The sequence below is a fragment of the Ursus maritimus genome, unplaced genomic scaffold (genome assembly GCF_017311325.1).
Source record: "Ursus maritimus isolate PB19 unplaced genomic scaffold, ASM1731132v1 scaffold_16, whole genome shotgun sequence".
Taxonomy (NCBI): Eukaryota; Metazoa; Chordata; class Mammalia; order Carnivora; family Ursidae; genus Ursus; species Ursus maritimus.
The window spans coordinates 59,962,910-59,986,906 of record NW_024424008.1 but is presented as its reverse complement, the minus strand read 5'-3'; the positions used below and the strand labels follow the sequence as shown (position 1 = coordinate 59,986,906).

The 23,997-nt window shown below is 38.5% G+C and overlaps 1 protein-coding gene across 5 annotated transcripts in view; it reads left to right on the top strand.

Annotated features, from left to right (window-relative positions):
* The window catches only part of GRIA4 (glutamate ionotropic receptor AMPA type subunit 4), a 355,639-nt gene that overhangs the window by 251,922 nt on the left and 79,720 nt on the right, over nucleotides 1-23,997 (top strand). For all 5 annotated transcript variants that reach the window (XM_008690134.1, XM_008690131.1, XM_008690132.1 and 2 more), the window contains exons 4-5: nucleotides 1,189-1,373; nucleotides 21,584-21,637. In XM_008690134.1, the coding sequence (XP_008688356.1) occupies nucleotides 1,189-1,373; nucleotides 21,584-21,637 (239 nt within the window). The remainder of the gene's footprint in view (nucleotides 1-1,188; nucleotides 1,374-21,583; nucleotides 21,638-23,997) is intronic.

Genomic DNA, 23,997 nt, shown 5'->3' with positions numbered 1-23,997 from the left:
AAGGGAGGGAGAAACCACAGTCAGCTGCTGTAGGATGAGCTCAAATCAGTGTCAGACCTTCTCAAAGAGGGTGAGCATATTTTTTTATGCTAAGCACCAAGTGGAAAAAAATCACTGGCTACCAGGCTCTGACTCTAACCAGTTCTTAGTTATTGGCTATTCATAATTTCAAAGACTTTTCCCTTCTTACATGCCATTTGAAAACTGAGAGCTGGAAAAAGCAAGATTTCAGGACGGTGTTGGCATGAAGAAACACTCCAGGGGCTGTGTTCCTAAGTTTGCCCCAGCTTCCTTAACCCAGACACTAAGACCTCCAACTTCCCTTCCCTTCTGTGCTGGTTGATGCAGAGAGATGTGGACCAACAGGGCACTGACCACCCCATTCTCTGGAAGACTGTCTCCAGCTAATGAACACGCCCTTTTCAGCAAGCTTGGATGAGTCTTCTCAACCTTCAAGACCCAGTGCAAGTTGTTTCTCCTCTTCCTCATGTCCCAGCCAGGCAAATTCAACCAAACGTTCCCTTGGGCCAACACTCTATCATTAGAGTGTCTTAAACTGAGTTGCATTTGTTTATTTGAATGTCTTTTTCACCTGGTAGATTATGAGTTTGAATGCCTGGTGCCTCACCTAGTAGCTGCTCAATTCACCCAAAATCCACATCCCCCTGCTAAGAGACAGAGTTAAATAATGCCTCCTCCATTCACAATAATGGGTCCTCAATAAATACTGTTTCATTGGTTTTTAATATCATCCTTTCCATAGCTGACCCCAAAAATGTCCTTACTGCCTTGCTCAAAGGGAAAGTCAAAACAGTTGTTCAAAATTAATTCTGTCTAGTGAGTAAAATTAACAAGAAGAATTTATGAAATTCTTATTGACTACAGGTGGTACCGAATTTGGTTTTTGGTTTATTTCATCAAAAATATGTCTAAAGCAATGTAATGTTCTCTAGTAGAGGGACTATGAGAGCTTATTCAAGGCATGGTGTTCTTCCTTCATTTGAGCAATATTTTTAAGAGGTGTTGCCCCAAGTAAAGAAAGTGAAAACCACTCAGATTTTTGAGTTTCTAAGCATTTATTGTATATTTGCAACATAAAAATGTTGACATAGACTCAGTGCCTGCATAAGTTATTAAGGAGGAGTAAAGCTGTTTTTAGTAACCCTTCTGGATTTCTTTCCCCACTAGGGTACTCAATACTTCAAGCTATTATGGAAAAAGCAGGACAAAATGGTTGGCATGTCAGCGCTATATGTGTGGAAAATTTTAATGATGTCAGCTATAGGCAACTTCTAGAAGAGCTTGACAGACGACAAGAGAAGAAATTTGTAATAGACTGTGAGATAGAAAGGCTTCAAAACATATTAGAACAGGTAAGTCCTGGATTTTATCTTATTATTACCCTAGACCTTCTACAAAAAGTTGACTTTTGATTTACTTTTTCCCATCAACATTTTCTCCAAACCATTTAGTCTGAAGTGCAGAGTTCAGGAATGTTCATTCCATGATTCATCTCCGAGACTAAATCATAATCCTTTATTACCAAAGGCCACTTTGGTTCGTAGGTCTCAGTGCAGTGAGCAGCACTATTTCTCACACACTTTAAAGACCTACCATAGCAAGGGCCTCTTGTGAATCACCAAGAGCTCTTGGACTCCTACATTCATAAACAGTAATTTTGAAGATTAATGCCATCTAGGATCTTAGAAAGTTTCAGTATTCATGACTGTGTGCTTTTTCTAACCTTTAGAAAAATAGCTACATGAGAACTAACAACATGAAGTAGTAAAGCAATGAAATAAAAGAAATTTAAATGGCATACTGTGCATGACATAGCTTCTTCTAGATGTTTTAGCGCATTACCACCTCAGTGAAAATGGTTTTCAACTCTCGTCACAAATGAAGACTCCCTTAATAAATCTTTCAATGAATATTCGTTGATTTGATTTAAAGCAGACAGGAAAAGGTAAAATTGAGCTTTGTTAATTGTGTGAAATGATAGGAAAATATCAAATAATGGGTAACATTTGCCTTCGCCTAACCCTACGTCTCATAAGCTTCAAGCTGTGATTGCCCTGAAGTTGCAGTGAATGAGTGCCACCTAGTGGTTTCAGAAATGTGTGCGCCTTCTTTACCCACAGTGAGCCGTCCTGGCTAAGGCAATATGGTAGCATGATGTTTTGTGGGTTACTTTGCTACATACAGTTTGGGTAATAATATGATTTGACTTGTAGTAGTGGACTTAGCAATTTGTAAGTTTATAAATTAAGTACTCAGCTAGAAAAATCGAAACCGAAATATGCTTCAGAGATTCCTCCTTCAGATCAAAGGGCCCTAAGCTGGATGCTTTTCAGTTTCCCTCCGCAGCTATATCAGAATGTGTAAATTTGTAAAAGTTAAAAGTAAAAAAGCATGCGGTATTTCTTTTCAAGGTCTGGTGAAGCCAGTCTGTACTGTGAGATGAAATGACAGTATTTACTTCCTGTTAACTTTTCACAGAAGAAAAAAAACTTGATTGAAGAAATATGTTTATATTATGGTGGAAGACATTCATTTTAAACCCATATGTCACTCAGGTTTATTCCTGAGGAACTTCAAAAAAATCATTAAAGTTGTAACTGTTCAAGGTATATGGGATTTTTAAGCGTGTATTTATGGAATCCAAGAGAAAACTTTCTTACTTTCTTAAGCAAGGCAGTCACTTCAGCTCAAGCTCTGCTCTCCCTCCCTCCCACTCCCACCCGTGTTGAGAGTGAGTTGTTTGATGTGAACAGCTGAAGCTTTGTAAATACCTCCTCATGAATCCCACAGAGCAGTCAATTCTGAGAACTGCCTGGATTGCCAAGTTCCTGTCAGAGGGCGAGCAAGGCTCAGAAAGACCCTCCACTTAGCACCTGTGCTTAAAGACTGTGTCTGGAGAAGGCAGTGGAGTGCCTACAGCACACTGACCCATTTCAGAGACTTAGCTAGTCCCTAAATAGAAAATCGGCGTGCCCCAGAGCTTTGGATAAACTCTTATAACAAGCCTTAAAGAAAACCTTGCCAGGGGAACAAGACAGCCTTTTTTTTTTTTTTTTTTTTGCCATCTCAAAAATACTGTTTTTATATTCTTAGCCTTACTGAGATATGACTAACGTATAATGTGTAAGTTTAATGTGACAGAATGGTAATTTGATACACTAATAGATTGTGAAGTGTTTACCACAGCAGGGCTGGCAAATGAACAATTCTTTTTCTTCACATGGTTACCATTTTTGATGGGGGGGATTGAGAATATTTAAGATCTATTCTCCTAACAACTTTCAGATATTTAATACAGTACTGTTAACTGTGGTCACCGTGCTGTACAGTAGATCCCCAGAAGCTAGAAAACTGAGTGTCTACCTTTTCTGTGTCTCTTCTTGCTGAATTCTAAAAGGTTTCTTTTCTCTCGTGACTGCATGGTAATAATGTGACTTTGTCCCTTTAAAATGCCTCTCAAGTATAAACCTAATCAATTGTACAGTGTCTACTGTATTATGAGAATATAATATATTCTAAATTGTCCTATAAAATTTTCCCCAAGAAAAGATGTTTTCTGATCCTGAGCATGATTTTTTTTTTACTACTGATACTTTACTACCTTATAGCTCTAAGCCACATTGTTTTTATTGTTTCTTGGTTTTACTCTTGGCTCATCCAAACACAAGAGCTAAACCAAACCGTGTCAGGAGTTTCTACATGTACTTTAATACCCCTGTATTTCTTCAACCTCTTTAATCAGTTGACATAACAGTGGAAAACCGTTTCAGAGAATCAACCAATGCCTGTTTTTTAAAAAGTAAAATGCTAAATAATCTTGATCAGAAAAATGCTTTTGAAAACACTTCATGTTGACGTGCTACCAGTAACTACTTTGTGGATATTTTGATTTGTATCATTTTTCAAAAATATAGCAGAAATGGCTCCCACAATTTTCTCTTAAAATTTGTGAATGGACAAGTGTGTAGAGAACCATTTCATCTTCTGCACATGTTTTCCAAATTATTTTTATGTCATGAACTAATTAGTTCTTGTAAATGTATTACTGTTTATTTTTTTAGCATCTCTTTTCTTTAATCACTGTCCAGAAGAGTTATAGAATGTATCTGAAGTTTCAAATTGATTAAAATCAGTTATTTTAAGAATTTTACAATGTCTTTTTAACTTAATTATAAATATTCTAAGGCAATAGATCTCAAACATTAGTGGGCTTAAAAATCACTTGGGGTGAGGTGTCAGCTTTGCTAAAAATGCAGAATTTTGTCCCTATCTTTAGATAGTTAGCTTGAGAAAGTCTGGCCTGGGACCCAAAACACTACCATAAAAACAAAATTGTAACTAGAAATCTTTCATAAGGACAACAGCAAAACTAAGATGTAATATTATGAAAGCTAAAGTTCTTTCTATAAAAGGTAAGTTAATGTTTCATATCTATACTTTTAAATGTATGCTTTATCTTTATTTTTTGTTTCAGTGGGTTTATTTTTTTAGTGTTTCAAGTTTTTATTTAAATTCTAGTTAGTTAACATATAGTGCAGTATAGTTTCCGGAGTAGAATTTAATGATTCCTCACTTACAACACCCAGAGCTCATCGCAAGTGGCCTTCTTAATGCCCATCACCCCTCCAGCATATCCCCTGCCCACCTACCTCCCTCCAGCAACCCTCTCTGTTCTCTACAGTTAAGAGTCTATTTTATGCTCTGCCTTCCTCTCTTTTTTTTCTTTCGCCTGTGTTCCTCTGTTTTGTTTCTTAAATTCACATGAGTGAAGTCATACGGTATTTGTCTTTCTCTGCCTTATTTCAGTTAGCATTATACTCTCTAGATCCATCCATGTTGTTGCAAATGGTAAGATTTCATTCTTTTTATGGCTGATTAATATTCCAGTGTGTGTGTACATCTTCTTTGTCCATTCATCAGTCAGTGGACACTTAGGCTGAATCCATAGTTTAGCTCTTGTAGATAATGCTGCTATAAACATCAGGCTACATATTCTTTTGAATCAATCTCTTTGTATCCTTTGGGTAAATATCCAGTAGTGCAATTGCTGGGTGGTAGGTAGCTCTATTTTTAACTTTCTGAGAAACCTCCACACTGTTTCCCACAGTGACTGCACCAGCTTGCATTCCCACCAACAGTGTAAGAGGTTCCCCTTTCTCCACCTCCTCACCAACGTCTATTGTTTCCTGTGTTGTTAAATTTAGCCATTCTGACAGGTGGGAGGTGGTATCCCATTGTGTATTTGATTCGTATTTCCCTGAGGAAGAGTGATGTTGAGCATTTTTTTAATGTGTCTGTTGGCCTTCTGTATGTCTTCTTTGGAAAAATATCTACTCATGTCTTCTGTCCACTTCTTAACTGGATTATTTGTGTGGGTTGTTTTTTTTTTTTCAGTATTGAGTTTGATAAGTTCTTCATAGATTTTGGATACTAACCCTTTATCAGATATGTCGTTTGCAAATATCTTCTCCCATTCTGAAGGTTGCCTTTTAGTTTTATTGATTGGTTCCTTTGCTGTGCAAAAGTTTTTTACCTTGATGAGGTCCCAAGAGTTCATTTTTGCTTTTGTTTCCCTTAACTTAGGGGACATATATAGTAAGAAGTTGCTGCAGCTGATGTCAAAGAGGTTGCTACCCGTGTTCTCCTCCAGGATTTTTATGGTTTTTTTGTCTCACATTTAGGTCTTTGATCCATTTTTGAATTTATTTTTGGGTATAGTGTAGGAAAGTAGTCCAGTTTCATTCTTCTGCATGTGACTGTCCAGTTTTCCCAACACCATTTGTTGAAGAGACTGTCTTTTTTCCATTGGATATTCTTTCCTGCTTTGTTGAAGATTAGTTGACCACACAGTTGTGGGTTCATTTCTGGGTTCTCTGTTCTGTTCTTTTGATCTGTGTGTCTGTTTTTATGGCAGTACCATATTGTCTTGCTGACTATGTCTTTGTAAGATAGCTTGAATTATGGAGTTTTGATACCTCCAGCTTTGGTTTTCTTTTTCAAGATTGCTTTGGCTATTCGGGGTCTTTTGTGGCTCCATAAAAATTTTAGGATTGTTTGTTCCAGCTCTGTGAAAAATGCTTGTGGTATTTTGATAGGGACTGTATTGAATGTGTAGATTGCTTTGGGTAGTAAAACATTTTAACAATGTTCTTCCAATCCATGAGCATGGAATGTTTTTCTATTACTTTGTGTCTTCCTCAGTTTCCTTCATAAGTGTTCCATAGTTTTCAGAGTATAGCTCTTTTACATCTTTGGTTAGGTTTATTCCTAGGTATCTTATGGGTTTTGGTACAGTTGTAAATGGATTGATTCCTTGATTTCTTTTTCTGCTGCTACATTATTGGTGTGGTTGAAAATGCAACAGATTTCTCTATGTTGATTTTGTATCCTGGAAGTTCACAGAATTTGTGGATCAGTTCTAACAATTTTTTTTGGTGAGTCTTTCAGGTTTTCTACATAGAGTATCATGTTATCTGTGAATAGTGAAAGTTTGACTTCTTCCTTGCTTATTTGGATGCATTTTATTTCTTTTTGTTGTCTGATTGCTATGGCTACGACTTCCAGTGCTACATTAAATAACATCAGTGAAAGTGGACATCCCTGTCTTGTTCCTGACCACAGAGGAAAAGCTCTCAGCTTTTCCCCACTGAGGATATTAGCTGTGGGTCTTTTGTGTATGATGCTGAGGTATTTCTCTCTATCCCTGCTTTGTTCGCGGTTTTTATCAAGAATGGATGGTGTACTTTGTCAAATGCTTTTTCTGCATCTGTTGAGAAGATCATATGGCTCTTCTTTCTTTTATTAATGTGGTGTATCACATTGATTGATTTGCGAACATCGAACCACCCTTGCAGCCCAGGAATAAATCCCACTTGATCATGGTGAATAATTATTTTAATGTACTGTTGGATTTGATTTGCTAGTATCTTGTTGAGAATTTTTGCATCCATGTTCATCAGGGATATTGGCCTGTATTTCTCCTTTTTAGTGGAGTCTTTGGTTTTGGAATCAAGGCAATGTTGGCCTCATAGAATGAGTTTGGAAGTTTTCCTTCCTCGGATTCTATTTAAAATAGTAGTTAGCCATTCCAGCATCTCAAAACATCAGTTTCAAAACAACTATTTGAGAATGTAGTTTAAGGCATATTGATTTTTCTATCCTAAATTACACCATAGGAAAAAATGGAAGAATTTATATAAATATTACCCACTGAGCTATTAAGGAAATAGAAATATAACAAAACTACAAAGTTAGACTTATCGTCACATTGTTTGTATGAGGCTGCATTAAGACAGCTTGCATTTTTGGCCTTATAACTCCATTGGGCAGTTTGGTCCACTCATCTGCAGAAAATAACTCAGAAAAAAAAACCAAAAATACTTTGTGAATATGTGCTGGATTTGTGATCACTTATTGAAAGTGTCAGTTTTTACTTTAATATACTATGTTGGACATTAGCAGTATTCATCTTACCTAGTTTCTTCCTCCAACAACAATCAGTTATTTTATAGAATAGCTAAAAATAATATAGCTGAAACCAAAAGAATTGCTTTCATATCAAAATCAGGGCTTTATAGTAGGAGCCTTTTCATATATTATTTTATTTTCACACATATCCATTAATTTTAAATCTTCAACTCAATTACTTGCAAAGAGTCCTGAGGAAACTCTAAGACCTTATCAATTGAATACTGAACTGCCAAACTGATTCATATGTTTAACCCAGTAGCAAAAAGGCAACAAAATTATAATGTTTCCAAAATAGATGCATATTTTCACTTTTGAAGAAATGAATAAGAAATCTTCCGTTGTTGATTTTTAAAAAACAAATGGAATAATTTAATGTTTGTGATTCTACTTCTTACTGTCAATAAGGAGCATTAGACCAAGATGATCTTAGAAAATCTTGATTGCTCTAAAAGTCAATAACACTATTTCCAGTAAAGACTTCCTGATCATTGCATTTGACCCTGAAGCAGTATATAATTTTACACGTGGGATTCACCTTGAAAGGAAGCACAGAGTAAAACCTCGGTCAAGGGCCCTTTCTGTACATTCATTCATCCTACTGATATTTAGAGTGTCCACATGAGGTGTGGTGCCAGGCTTCGCTGAAGATAAAGCAACGAGCGAAACAGGTGCATTTTCTGTCCTAGTTAGAACTCTTCTCTGGCTAACTACGGTTTAAACCAAAAGCATTTACTAAAATCCTACTAAAATACATTCTTTCCTTTAGAAATATAGTACGTAGAAAGTGATCAAGGATCTCATAATGCCTTGGGGATTTTGTTACGGGTGCAGTTCTTACTGAATATGTGATGGTGTCAGAGGCATTCGGCAGAGAACTGGAACTTCACCAGCCCTAGAACGTGCCATGCACGTATTTAGGAAGCCTCACCAAGTACTTACTGGGGAGGAGATGACAAGGACTGACCTTACAAGATGAAATAGTCGTTTAGCAAAAGAATTGAGAAATTGGCTCATGGGCATCCCAAACTGCCTCTTTATCACACATCTCACACGTAATTGGTGCTTCTTTCTGCAGTATTCCCCCTTTCACTACACAAAAGGGAAATTCAGGTTTCCACTAGACATAATGGGACTCTCAGATAATTGGCAAAGCTAGTAACCTTCCCATACTGTTTGCAAATTAATCAGAAAAGCCTAAAAGCCACGAGTGACCTCTCCGAGGTTTATTGCCTCACCAGAGGAAGCCAGTAATCCTGCCTCAGGGCACAATCAACTGGAAAGAGGGAAATTTCTGACAGACAGAAATGTGGCCGTTTGCACCCAAGTGGTAAAATGTGCACAAGGCCTCAGTTAACTTACTCTAAGTCCAGGGCTGCCTCCATGGCTAGCCCCACCCAAATGAGAGGTCAGGTGCGGACAGGATTTTTGGCAAATTGCCAAATGTATGGCAACAGATAATGTCTGTTTATCTAGAATATGAGATAATATGTTTTCAGACATCTCTGACATAGACAACTGCACTAAATCTAGAACTCTACCCACCTCCACTTCCAAAAACATCTCTGACTTGAATAAAGCATCGAAAAGAGCCAAAGGCTTAAAGAGCCTGCCTCCATATGCCGTGATTGGTTCATTATCTAGAGGGAAAGGGACATTTTATTTACTGGCTGATGACCATAGGGTCGTTTTTTTTAACACTAAGACCCCCCCCCAAATAAAAAAGAATCTTCAAAAACAAAAGTTTAGGAGACAGCGGAGCCAAAAAAAGAAAAAGCATGGACACAAGGAAAGCTAGCTTCAGTCAGGAGTAGTCACTACAGAAGAGGCTTCATCACTGGGGAAAATGGCTTTGATTATTTGAATGGTCTAGAGAGGGATTAAGGGGCGTGCATTCCAACAGCAGTGGAGACAGGACGGTCCTGCAGTCGGTCCCTAATACATCATCCAAGGCCGTACATCTTTCAGGCTCAGTGGCACTGTACACAGATGAGCAAAAGGTGGCGCCTAACTGGGCACGCTTACACCCAGACTGGGGCTGAGAAACACGAGTGCAGCATGGCCAGACAATTTCTGATGGCTTCAGAATCAAAAGTATTACAACATGTGTCAGGAACTCAGAAAATGTGGTGACTCAGTATAACCCAGGGAAGCAGACATGTACATTGAAAATGCATTATTTTCCCAGGAGCAGTGGAGAGGTAAGGATATTCCAGACAGAAACAACTGCAAGGGCAGAGTTCTGGAAGAGCTCACAAGGATATCCTGTATCCTTCTGTGTGATAACAATTGGCTGGGGGTGAAGGCAGCAACCAGAGTAGAGCCTTAATGAAACATAAAGCTGTAAAGACTCCAGGCAGCAGGGAATCCTCCTACTGCATTTAGCTGCCTGTCTTTGTTGTGGAAATCTTATCTCCCTCAGAGCACGGTCTGTATTTATCATTTACCAGTATATCCCCAGTGACATGAAAGGGGATCTAAAATAATTGTTGAATAAATGAAAGTCCGAATGAGCTTCATTTGAAGACACAGGCAGGAGGTATGTCTTTTATGTGTTTAAAGGACGAGCAGCCAGCAGCACCTGAAGGTTCTGGAGGTGAGCCCTCAATTACTGGAGCTTTCTTAACCAGAATATATCTCACCCACCAAAGATGCTGGGAAATGAAACAAGAGTTTCATTTCCATATATTAATGTAACAATGAGTGCGTTGCAATGGGAACAAACCATGCACTCAAAGAAATTACTACAGCAAAGAAACCGTATCAGCACTTTCCCTCAGTGGAGCACTTGGCAGAGCTCACCGCTTTGCTTCATTATAAAGCTGCTTTTGCATATCGAGCTCGGCTCAGTCAGGAGCTGCAACAAAGTGAGGGGAGACTTAAAAGACGTGCGGTTATGTTTAAAAAGGGGAATTTTACTTCTTTAATCTTACTTTTTAGCTGAATTGATTTGAATGTGCAAATCCCATTACAGTGCACTGAGTTTGTTGTTTTCATAGAAAACAGAAACATGTTTACAGATCTCACTCAGACTAGTGCAAATGGAATTTGGTGGGAGTTAGAAGGGGGTCTCTAATTGTCTCTTAGCAACCGTTACCATGGTTGCAGGAATTCCTCATTTTCTTATAAAGTAAAAAATTTTAAAATAAAGGGAAAAGTAAAGAAAGCAAAGGATGTATGTTTTTTGAAGAGGAAGGAAAATACGCTTGTCAGAATGCTAGTACTTTTGTCTTGGAAGACTTGTGAATTCTAGGCATTGATTGTGTTCAACTAAATTTGTTTTAGTTGATGCTCCAAGAGCACTTTTTAGAATAGTTTCCATTATTGTTGTTGACACAAACATTCAAAAACTCAGTTTCTTTAAAAAAAAAGATAAAGGACAATCTGCTTATAATTTTAGAGAAATAAGTTAGTTTTTCTAGCCTTAAATAGAAAGCAGCTGCATAGACTTATCTACTGTGGTTTAGAGAAAGGCAAGTAATATTCCTCATTAAGTAGAAAATAGAGGATAACTTCATAATTTATTTCATTAGAATTTTGCATCTCTTCAAATGTTTAAAAAGCAGTGAGATTAACAAAAAGGAAGCAACACAGCCAACAGTACCTTTGAGGACACTTTTCTGAGTAAACATAAATATAACCGCCCTTTATAAAATCTGGAGTGTTTAGAGTAAACAGTAATAGAGTGTACTACCTGCCAACGAATGAAGGGAATCATCCTTTTAATCACTGTGATTTAGTTAGAAAGGTAATAGCACAAGTCCGTTCTGAATCCTCGTCATGGCTGTACACAGCCTCCCTTCCGATCACCTAGGTTTCCTCTGAGCTCCTACATACCTGGTGCCATGTTTAAGATCAGATTATGGAAAGAAATTAAAATGGTGTCATTTTTACAAAAAAAAAAAAAGGAGTATGGTCCACATGATCACTGGTAAATGGAAGGAAGATTGAGATTGCACATAATGAATTTTTATTTCTTTAACGTTATTTTTTCTCCCCAGAGTTACATATACCCAATGATTATTATCTTCTTACAAGTCCAGGTTTACATCATCTCTATACTTACCCGATGTCTTTTCCTTTACAGCTACAAAATCTATACTGGAAAAATATGTTTTTAATTCTATTCTTATTATATTTAATTTTGTGGTTATTTTGACTGATTGTTATAATTTAAATTTGAAGGTCAAATATTGTAATATACATAATGACATAATAATGTAAATACCTTGCATGTAACACAAGAGAAACTCATGTTCTTGTGTCTGCCCAATCTACCCTACCATTTTCCTTTCTTACACATGGACATGATGTTCACCCATTTGCACATTTATTCAACAAACATTTATTCAGTACCTAGCAATTTCTAAGCACTGTATATAAAGTTGAATCAATTGCATTCCATCCCTTGAAGCAATTTCAAATGTAAAGGAAAAGAGAGGAACGCAAGCAAATAACGTAGCGCCGTGCAGAAAGGTGTAATAAAGACTAAAGCACATTGTTGAAAGATGAGTCAGAATTCCCCAGGAAGAAACGCAGGGACAGGGCATTCAAGGCAGATGCCAGTGAGAGAGCAGAGCCCTGGGATGGAGCCACATGTTTGGGGAAAGCAAGTGCATATGGTTGGAACATCAGGCACAGGGGAAATGAGAAGATGCTCAGGGCAAATGGCCCCATAGGGTCTACTAAGTAGTTTTATATTCCCCATAGCTTTTCAATGCCATTGGGTATTTTTAGACATGATCTGATCAGTTCGTGTTTTAAGAATGATATTTCTCATGACAACTCCGAGAATGGACTGAAAGGGGAGCAGACTGCTGACTAGTAGGAGTGTGCCACGTGAGCAGAGGTTCTTCATCTTCATTTTCCGTGTCTCATGTATCACCAGTTTTTAACTTCATTTATTTGACATCTACATAACAGCTGTTTATTTAGGGCTTATCATAGGCCAGGCAGTGCCCACGCCCCCAGAAGTGCCAGCTCCATGGGCCTGTATTTTAGTGAGGGGGACACACAGCCAACAAGTAAATATGTAATGCCAAGTAGTGATCATGAGAAACTCTTAAATGTATTTCTTAATATCTGCTTTGCCAGGCAGCATGATAGCACTTAATTTAGAGAGTCATAGTCACCATTACTTTTGTTAAGATTTTGAGAAGTTTAACTGATCTGACTGGGGTTTAAAAGAAAAGGGGGACATTTCCTTTGGCGAGTTTAACAGTATTGTTAGTTATGGATAATCGTCTTTGTAGGAATAAAATAGCTGCACAGTGAGCTTGCTGTGCACATACAACACACCGACACCAAACAGAATCTCGTTTATTAGGAACAGGCATATTATTCCTGCTTTGTTTCTCTTAGTTATGACCTTTCATTTGCTTGTTTTTTTTTTAAATAATTTCTGAGCTAGTCACTTGAACAAATGTAAAGAGTATACAAAGAAGAGATTTTACTTGTGTATGAAAATAGGGTCTCTGCTTACTTCTGTGTCCTCACTCTGAATCCACATCATTGGAACATGGTTCTTGAGCGCTAAGCTAGTTGAAATACAATGAAACATAAAGCTCAACGGCCAGGAAAACATTCTCCTGAAAAAAAAGTAAAGAGAGAGTGACTCTGGGGTCATATGTCTTCTATATTTAACGAACCACAATTTTATCTGTTGAGTAGAATTACAAACAGGCAAATTTTAGAACTCATGACCAAAAAGTTACTAGCTAACGTTATTAAATAGTGAGGCACTGCCCCAAAAATTATGGACAGAACTTACTTTGAGTACGCCTCAAATGGTTTAGTTGACTTATTATTGTGGGTTAAGATGATCGACACTGCAGAGAAATAAGAAAATGCCACTAAAGCAACTAAAGTGAGAAATGTATGTGAAAGTTAAGGAAAGCAGTGAGTACAGAGTAAAGCTATAGGAAAGATGTCCTTAAGCAACCTTTTAAAACTGTTCTCTAGAGCTGCATACTCTGGCTCCTGGGATTTCGGTGTACATTAGCATATTAAAGTCTCGAAAAAATTCCTATAGCAAAGCAACCTCAAACCTTATTTAACCTGGTGTTCCCTGCAAGACTGGCCACAGAATCTCTCCCTCTCTCTCTCTGCATTTTATTTGCCTAGAAAATATGGGAAAATAAAATGTTTCCAAGAAAATAAAGGAAATTTTGAATTAAGAAAAATGAGGGAGGGAGGAATGTTCTGATGATAATATTTCAAATAAGTATGATAAGGTAAAGAAATATAAAATCAAGGGGATAGTGGTAGGAACATGGTATGTTAGCAGGAGCCCTCAGAAAGTGGCTCATACAGTTCCCTACACTGGAAAGTCATAGCATCGGAGATTCTCAGTTTGGCTGGATCTTAGAGGGCATCCATCCCATAAACAGCACCTTCACAGGGTGCTTATGCAAGCCATGTTCAAACATAGTTGACACGTAATTCATGTATCCCCTCATAATTATCTATCCCTTTGAAACATGTGACAATATGTGACATGTGAAGATAACTTTTATTCCCATCACCACCTACCCCCCCAGCACCCTCAGGTTTTCTTTGTAACCCGTGAATAGATGTTTATCTGTTGATGACATGTCTAATTAGGGACATGAAATATTCTGAGTAATAGAAAGTTAACCATTTATGGAATTACTGTTTTCAAAGAGAACACCATAAAATGTACTTAAAACTGTACTGTACGTAGTTGAACCTTTAATTGATCGCTTTGAGCTTTTCATATAAGTAGAATTATCTGTTGGGTTGAGTTGGATTTACATTAAAGGTAGGCTGTGCACCTGAACTTTTAGATACATTTGTAAAGTACAAATGACACAAAACTGAATCCAAGTGACTTAAGCTTTCGTGCTGTGTGGACATATGAAGAACTTGAAACCTAAACTTGAGTGTGTTAAATGCTACCTGACCGCTCTCCATCTGTGTGGCTGTGTCCCCGCCTGCTGCAGAGTGGGGCTAGAAATACCTTGCATGATGATGTTATTCAAATAAGCAATATGTTCAGACAGGAGATTATTTGAAGAAAAGGAACTTCTGTTTCATTATGAAAAAGCTGGTTTTCTCATCAACACATTTGGCATTCATCAACTAATGTGCTAAAGAATGTCACTGTCCTAAATATCTGTTATTCCTTTTCCTCTTATGAAAGACATATAAAAATTGGCCAAAAATAACTCATTTTTTTTATTGCTATGGCCTAAGGAAGGCAACAGAGTATAGTTAAAAAAAAAAAAAGTAAAAAAAATTGTAGTCAAAACATCCGAGATGGAGTCCCAGCTTCATTACTTAATAACTGTACATATTTAATGTGTTTGTTTATGAAAAAGCAAAGGATTACCCTCCTCCACCTACATCTCATTAGAATTATTTTTTTATATTGCTTCTTACAGAATATCTCTTTAATTACAGAAGAGCATGGTGTTCACGGGCTCTTTCAAGCTATGTGTGCGTTTCACATTCATAATCACAAATTCCATAGACCCTTCTGTGCCTCTTTGTAAATATTTTCAATCGCTAAATTAAAATGCTATTAAATCAGAATGGATCTCTGTTAAGAGATGGTCATCGTTGGCATGTTGAGAATCGTAATATTAGTCAAGCTCTGTGGACGTAGAATTTTGGAACCACCCTAAAAGAGAGAAGGATACGCTCTCCACCGTGCTTTTCTGTAGCTCTCGGCAGTTACCATGATGAGAATGAGTGTCCTGAAGCAGGAGATAAACACCTGAATTTCAGCGCTTAGTTTTCACTCATTGTTCTATGACCCCATTCAAACCACATCACTTACAGCACCCTCGGTTTGGAGAAGTGTGTACAAAGCAATCTACCATCTTTGTTCTGAAAGGATGAAACTGAAAACAAATTTTTAACATTTGGAATATAGTCAAAGAAAGAGACCAGTACTAAGAATGGTTGTCCTTAAGGACTTATATAAAGACAGTATGAAGGGGAAAATCATACAGGAATAAAAAGAAGGTATTAAAGATACTGATTCATTCCTATTTCCCTATATAAGAGATTAAACCTTTTCCACCAAATTTAGATACCCAAATAACAGCGTGGTATTTTATGCAACTTGAGTCTTTGACTATACACAGAGATTAGGGACTCAGAATGTGATGCATGTGCTTTACATTACAGGGATGAAAAGCTTGGGACGGCTAGCCAACAAACGTATTTTGTACCCTTATTAGTTTTCCTGCCACATTGGTCATTTCTTTTTTTGTTTGGAGACTGTCTTAGTTTGGTTCCTGCAGAAGCAGACCTTAAGACAAGGATTTATGTGTAATCAGTTGGTTTGGGAGGTGAAGAGCACACTGGAAAGACAGTGGAGAAATGCAGTCAATTAAAGGTCCATTTATCCCAAAAATTACCATGTGGGTGACCAAGGCTTAATCTCATTTGAAATTAATGTAAATTACTGGAGGATTATTGTAAATGTCATTTGGAATTAGTGCAAATAGAACACACATGTCAGAATCCTCTCTCTGGCAAGAGCGTTGGAATATTTCTGCCCCAGCTCGTGTCTGGCACGGTAGGAGGGCTGCTGGGGAGGGCAACATTCACCCCCTGGCACTTTGTACCTGTGCTCCTGCCCCTCCCCACCATGAGCAAAGTGGGCTCTGGGAACCAGAGCAGACCCAAAAGTCAGGGAAATTCGGGTGCTGGCAGTTCCAGCAGCATGCACCAAAACAGTCAGGGGAAGAGCATAGGCGGGCGGCCCGTCGTGTCTCTGACAGTCACTGGCGGTACAAAGGACTTGAAGTCTGAGGACTCTACCCCAACATCTTTTACTAGAAGTCGGCAGCCCTGCTGGCAGCTTCCACGGAGAGGTCACATCACTGGTTTGAGATGCAGACATCCCTTTATGGGCAACTCTCTTCCTCTCCCTTTTCCCTAAAAATGAGTTTGTCCTAATAGAAACTTTCATAATTTCTAACATCTCCAACTATAGGAGAAAAAAAAACTACGTGTGTGTACGTGTGTGTGCATGTGCCCCTTCCACTTAAAACATCTGATGAGCGCTCTCATTCCGTCTTCTCCCTGAATCTCTTCTCACATTAAGTAGCCTCATTCCTTTGGTTCTGGGGTTCTTTATTTTCCTCTCCCCATCTGTGAATCCCACCCCCAGAAGGAAAAGTCCTGCTGTTTTCTTATGAAGCTGTAACTCTGCAGTCCGTTTGCAAAAGCCCTTTGCCTTAAGTTTTTCTTTTGGTGAAACTGAGGTAAACTAAACTAACTAAACAAGCTCAAGCTTGTGTTTTTATCTGTAATAAAATATTTTGAAGCATCCTGAAAAATCAACATTCAAGGGACATCTGGGGGTTTGGGATTTCTGTAGAAACAAAGGACAAGAGAGAGTGACAGGAAGTCTCCAACATTTACTGGGCGTCGTGTCCTCAGTACCACCAAATGCTGGACTGCTGTGTGCATACCGCAGAATTCTCTGGAACACGATAGCAGATGGGAGAGGAATTTCCAGCTGACTTATAAAATCAAAGTAAAAGGAAAACCAAAACCATTTGTATTCGGGCGTGCCGTCGCAGGTTTAGCTTGAAGACAGAGCTCAGTATTATGAACGTGGCTTTGTAATGATAGTTGGAGGTAATACACAGCTGCCCTCATCTAGAAAGACCCCTCAATGCTGTATTAACCATTGATACATACAGGATTCACATAAAATTGGACTGTGGGTTAAAAGCCAAACTCTCATCATCTACAAGTCTCAAATTGATCTTAATATACTGTGTTTGTCCCATTTGTATGCTAACTTCTTTATTCGTCCACTCAATCAATATTTACTTAACATCTGTTCTATCTTTCAAATTACCTTGTTCTCCCAACCAAATGATAACACTTCTTAAAATCCATGGCATTCCTTTTACTCTACTCTGCATTTCAGTCATTTCTGTTTGAGGCTTATCCCCTTAAGAGATTAATTAAACTACCCTGATAGCAGCAGCACTGGCTTACTTACATTTATAAGCCTTGAATCTCCTTACCTTAAATTTACATCATAGGACACATTTATTGAACTAAATTTATTTAAAGGTGAGGTGAAGGTGGAAAAGTGTCTGGAATTCATTCTTCCCTAATTTTAATAAAGGAGTAAAGATCTAGAAATCACAGTCATAAAGATGAGGCCATAGTTTGTTAATAAAACAATGCGGTGACTGCATCTGGCATTTACCTTATTGATATATGTAGGCCTGATTTTAGAACTGAATCAGTTGACCAGCACAGCACCATAGATATTTCTAAGCAACTGTTTGTTTCCTAAAAAACAAACAAGAAAAAGTAATCAAAGGAATCAGTTAGTCCTTTTTCTTAAGCGTTTTATTCTTGTAAAGATGGGCTCCTTTGAAAGTGTATGATCAGTGGAACTTGTATATTCTTCCTAACCCATTCTTTAGAACTCTGAACAGACACTTGATCATTATTCTTTGTCCATTTTCATCCTCTGTTTCTGTTAGGAAGGTGAAAAGACTAGAGATGCAGAGTCTCTATACCACCATTTTTCTGTCTTTATGAAAGGCCAAAATTAATTATTGCAACCAAGTCCTGATCATAGGCTTTGTTTTCCCTTAACAGCTGGGCCAAACACACTTGTCCGTCACTGTAGGAGGGCTGCTGGGGAGGAGGACATTCACCCCCTGGCACTTCGGACCTGGCCTCCTGCCCCTCCCCACCATGAGCAAAGTGGGCTCTGTGAACCAGAGCAGACCCAAAAGTCAGGGAAATTCGGGCGCTGGCAGTTCCAGCAGCATGCACCGAAACGGTCAGGGGAAGAGCATAGGCGGGTGGTCCGTCGTGTCTCTGACGGTCACTGGTGGTACAGACGTGCTGCTGCTGTTACATGTTGGTATCTGTCACCTCACTCTTTTCCTTCTTTATAGGGAATAACATCAGAAATAGAGAGACACAAGGTTTGGCCCGCTTCCAAAGTCAAGTCACTCAGATATGTTGCTTTTCAGGTTTTTGTTTGCTGGTTGTTTTCACACGAGACAGTCTGCACTATGGCTGAGATGATGCTAGCCATGTCAGACCACACCATGACACTGTCAGTGTCACACAACCATAAAAAATTATTTTTTAACTTAAGCAAACTACACTTTGGGGGCAGGACACTTTACTATAGAGTATTGGAGTATGCGTTGGATTTTCTTTTCTTTTCTTTTCTTTTCTTTTTTTTTTTTCACTGTCTAGTGTTGGATTCTTGTTAGAGGGACCAAGATCTGGCCTTAACCCCTGGCTGGCTGTGGTCAGGCTGTGGGCGTTCAGAGGCAGTCTGTGCGGCTCATTCGTTTTTCCCCAGCGAGGATCTGGCTCAGCAAAAATGGTGTTCTCTCTTGTCCCCCAGCCAGGGAGATAACCTGTCCGATCACTGCTCCCGAGGCCCCGGTTCCCATACTGCTGATGCACACTGAGCTCTCCAAGGCCTTTTCTGCAGGGATTCTTGTCACTTCGGGTGTTTGTAGTTTCTCTAAGTCCTCGTCCCTTGAAAACGTATTACATCAGCTTTAATTTATTACAGTTCTTTGCTGGGCGATGTAGAACTGATAGTCATTTCCTTATGGAGGCACCGAGTACAGAATTTCTACTGGTTCCATGTCTTTTGAACATTTACAAGAGTTAGCTCTTTAAAATGATTTTAGGAGAAAGGAGAGGTTGTTGAGTGTGCTGCAGAGAAAGCACACGCCGAGAGCCTTGAGAGACGAGAGGCAGGATGGGTGTGGGGCTTGAGGAGGGTGCAGCCGTCCTGCCAGAGAAGCTCACAGTGAATCCGTGGGAGAGAAGTACTGAATTGTCCTGTGGCAGCGGTCCCTGCTGAGACCGGGTAGCGGAAGCCAGCGACTCTGCAAGATCAGGGGTTCCTTTATCATTCTCTTTTGCACGAGCTCCACCCGAGATTCCCAGAGAATTCGAGGGCTCTGGCCCCCTCCGCCTGGACTAAATCACTCGGGTTTGAGTTACCCAGTATGATGACTAATTGGACGGTTTCCTTCCTGGACTTTATTTACAATCTCATCTACACATTGCTTGTCCTCATCTTTACGGTGAGACTGTCGAGGGATGTTCAGTTTTAGATGAACTGTGGACTAGATAAATCAGGCAACATAAAAGATAGAGACATGCTGTGTAAAACAGTGCAGATGCATGGTTCAGCTCCCTGGAGAGTAAAGAAAATTTCAGGAGCCAGGAAGGAAAAGCAACTGTGCACATGGAAGTTGCCAGATTGGGCAGCCTGACTCGGGGGTGAATGCTCACCTGTGAACAGGAACTTTGGGCTCAGCCAAGACAATAAGTTAGACCTCACATCCAATTTAAAGCCACACTCTTGAAGAGTGACACCGCAGTAACAGAGAGGACCAGAAAACCATCTACTAGCTGTATAATGGGTCATCTGAGTGTTTTCTGCCAGGGGCCAGGCTCAGTGTGGCAGGGCAGACACCTCCTGTGAGAAGTGGTCATCACAACCCTCTTTAGGCAGATTGTAAATGGAATTTGAATCTGTACCACACACTGTGAGCTGGGAATCAGTGATAGCAACATTACAGTAACTGTTAGAGGCAAACAAACATCTTTGAAGGGATGTTATCAGGGATGCTGGTAGAGAATTCTCCAGAATTGTTGAAGGGAAATCCTCATACTCAGAAAGCACAACAAATCCTGAACAATGAAAACAATACTAAGAAGTAAAAATCCAAACTCCACAGTAGTGAGTTTGCAGAGCCGCCAGGATAAAGAGGAGGCCAGAGCCATGACCAAAAAGAAACGATGAGGCGTGCAGAGACTCCATTTCACCAGTGACCCTGGGTGCAAAGCTCTGTTTTTGAGCACAGTTCGTATATTCTGGATTTTAAAAGGGTTTTCCTTTCCTTTTACACAAGTCCCCGATTTACAAAGAATTATATTTAGAGGATATTAAAACACTAAAAACTATTTAATTTTTTCTTTGATGGTGAAAGTACATGAAACTCGTATATTGTGTTGTCCCCCTTGAGGAACCAGTGAAATTACAAAACTGCTCATCAGTATCTGTCATTAGATTTTCTCTTATTGAAGGATTGTCAATTTTATAGAAAATAAGAGTTTTAACTTCTAATGCAACTTTACTTCTGTGTTAGGAATTTCTGAATTCCTAATTCCTGAAACATTCCTAAAAACATTCTTAGAAAAAACTAATGAATCTAGCAGAGAGAAAAAGTCTCTTGATGTTGTTTTGTCTTCATTCTTTTGGTTATAATAAAATACTGCTCTATCCATATGCAGGTGGGAATTAACTAAGTATTCTGTAGTATCAGAGGCATCTGAGCACAGATATTGTGCCTTAGAAAAACCGTGCTCGCTGCTCAGGACAAAAATTCAATCTACTCATAGAAAATCATTCTTTTTTTTTTTTTAAAGATTTTATTTATTTATTTGAGAGAGATAGAGACAGCCAGCGAGAGAGGGAACACAAGCAGGGGGAGTGGGAGAGGAAGAAGCAGGCTCACAGCGAAGGAGCCTGATATGGGGCTCCATCCCATAACGCCGGGATCACGCCCTGAGCCGAAGGCAGACACCCAACCGCTGTGCCACCCAGGTGCCCCTAGAAAATCATTCTTAAGAGTGGAAGACACCAAACAGCCTGTCATATATTTCTATAAATTATCAACAAGTTAAGGATGTCTATATTCTTTGGACCAAAATAATTTTAAGTTTCTTATGTTAGTGTATATTCTTTTTTGGAAATATATATATATCAGCTTGTTTCATAACTATCTCCTTCTCTTTGATGGAATTATAGTGTAGTAGTTTTTTGAACAAGGTTTACTGAGTGAAGGATCATTTATACAGCATGATTGATATTAGAGTGTTGGTTTGGGGTTTTTTTGTTTTTTTGGTTTTTTTTTTTTACTTTAATCACTTAATTTTTAAAGTGGCTTAGGAATTTCTTCTAGTTATAAGGAAAACTGTAACATTTTCTCATCATGTTTCCACGTGGAATTAAGCTAAAATAGTTTAAAAAATTCTATTTTTAAAAATATCCTTAAGTACAGTTAAATTGGTTTTCTCTTGTTTCCTTCTATTTTCACAGATTGTGAGTGTTGGGAAGCATGTAAAAGGCTACCATTACATCATTGCAAACTTGGTAAGAGCTCTCTATTTTCTGTTTTTCAGAAGAATTGTTCAAGTGTTCCAGATTATTTTAACTGTGCTTTAAAATAACGTTTCAGTAAATGAATAAATTACATTACTTACTAAGCTTTTTATAACTCCTAGGATAATATTTTTGTCACAGTGGTCATTATATTTCTAATGCACGATTCAGTATATGTTGATGCAGACTAGCTTGACATCTGCCAGAGCGACCATGAAAAGTAATTATGATGTTTGCCTTACTATGATATTACCTGGAAAATTAAATAATGGTCTTTTCTCTGTATAAATGATAAATGTACCACTATACGGATCAAGATTGCCAATACTTGGGATATCACAAGGGTGATCGAACTGATGACCCATGTCCTCTGATTTTTAGAAAAGCAAGATTGAAATGGTTATATAAGGAAGTCTTTTGATTGCGAGTAATCCATATTTTTTAAAATTATGTCAGCTTTTCATGTATTATATATAGATGGTTATTGAACAAGATACATATATTAGTATAAAATCCTGAAAGGCCTAAGGCAACTCCTTCCAGCATCCTTGCCAAGGCTTACCAAGTATTTCTTGTTAACTGTGCAGTGTAGAGGGAAAGCGAGCTATGCAGAGTGCCATTATCCTTGCTTCATTAGAGTGCCGTCTGCCCCAAGGGCTTGATCTCAGATGTGGTTTATTTTAGAGAAGTTAAGAATGTTTTCCCCTTTTTCTCTTTCCTACCACATATTTCTTTGATGAGGATCTTTTGCTTAAGACAGGACAAGAACCAAAGGCTGCAAAAGAGATTCAGATTTATCCATTCCCTTCTTGTAGTGAGTGGGCCATCACCCTCTGAGTCAGGAAATTTTAGTGAATGGATCACACTATGGAATTGAGATATTAAAATTCAGTAGTAGACTGTCAACTCTTCTTGCATGGCGTTTCTGGAATAAAGTATGATTTCGCTACTTCACGGATTATCGTGAAAATACTGAGAAATTTTGACTTATTTTTTCCATTCATTTTAGTAGGCCCATAGTCTGGATGTTTGAATATATTTTATCAAAGTATAATTCTTAAAGCTAATATATTCTGATATTCGTCATTCTAAGAGAAAAAAAATTCTTACGTTTATGGAATGTGTACATTCACAATGACATTATACAAGGAGAGTCTAGCAAATAAAGGTTTTGATATCCCTTCTTTCCAAAGAAATTCAGAGGGGAAAAAAATTCAATACATTGTAGACTGTCATGCCAGAAAGGAATTGCTGACATTGACAAATGAGTATAAAATGGGGTCATATGTCCTAATGGCTATCATAGGCTGTCTTAAACAGCCTTAGTAGATGGGAGCATATTTAAGATATCTATGTAATTACTAAATAACACTATTTGAAGTAGAAAAAAAATATTTGTTACATTAGGGCATATAATTGTCACATAATCAAGGAGCACCTGGGTCACTCGGTTGAGTGTCCTACTCTTGATATCAGCTCGGGTTGAGATCTTGGGCTTGTGGGATCAGACCATGCATCGGGCTCTGTGCTCGGCACTGAGGCTCTTGTCCCTCTCTCTCTCTGCTCCCCCTCTCTTTCTGTCTCTCTCTTGCGCGTGTGCGCGTTCTCTTTCTTTCTCTCTCTCAAAGAAATAAATAAAATCTTTAAGAGAAAAAAATAACCAATCTTTTACCATAAGTATTTGATATCACTGTAATACATGATTAGGTCAGTAACTTTTGCATATCTGCATTATAATATATTGTATTAATTGCGCTTTCTCAACTTACTCACTTATCCCTAAATAACTATGATTTCTAAAACCAGAATGAATTTTCTTTCATTGAGCCAATCAACAGCTATTTCTTTTTTTTTTTTTTAAGATTATTTATTTATTTGACAGAGAGAGAGACAGACAGCGAGAGAGGGAACACAAGCAGGGGGAGTGAGAGAGGAAGAAGCAGGCTCCCAGTGGAGCAGGGAGCCCAATGCGGGGCTCGATCCCAGGGCCCTGGGATCACGCCCTGATTCGAAGGCAGACGCTTAATGACTGAGCCACCCAGGCGCCCCTCAACAGCTATTTCTTGAGAACTCTTGCATTGCATAAGATTCCCAAATAGGAAGTAAATCCATTATCAAAAGAAAGATTATATTAATATAGTTAATGCTGAAAGACTGATTTCCTCCTAAGATCGGGAACAGACAAGGATGCCCCCTCATCATTTATGTTGAACATTGTACTGAAGCTTCTAGCAAGACAAAGAAATAAAAGGCATTCAGATTGGGGGGGGGGGAAGATTTTGTGAATAGAAAATCCTAAGGAATCTAATAAAAAAATCTAATCTGAGAACTAGTAAGTAGGTTCAGCAGGG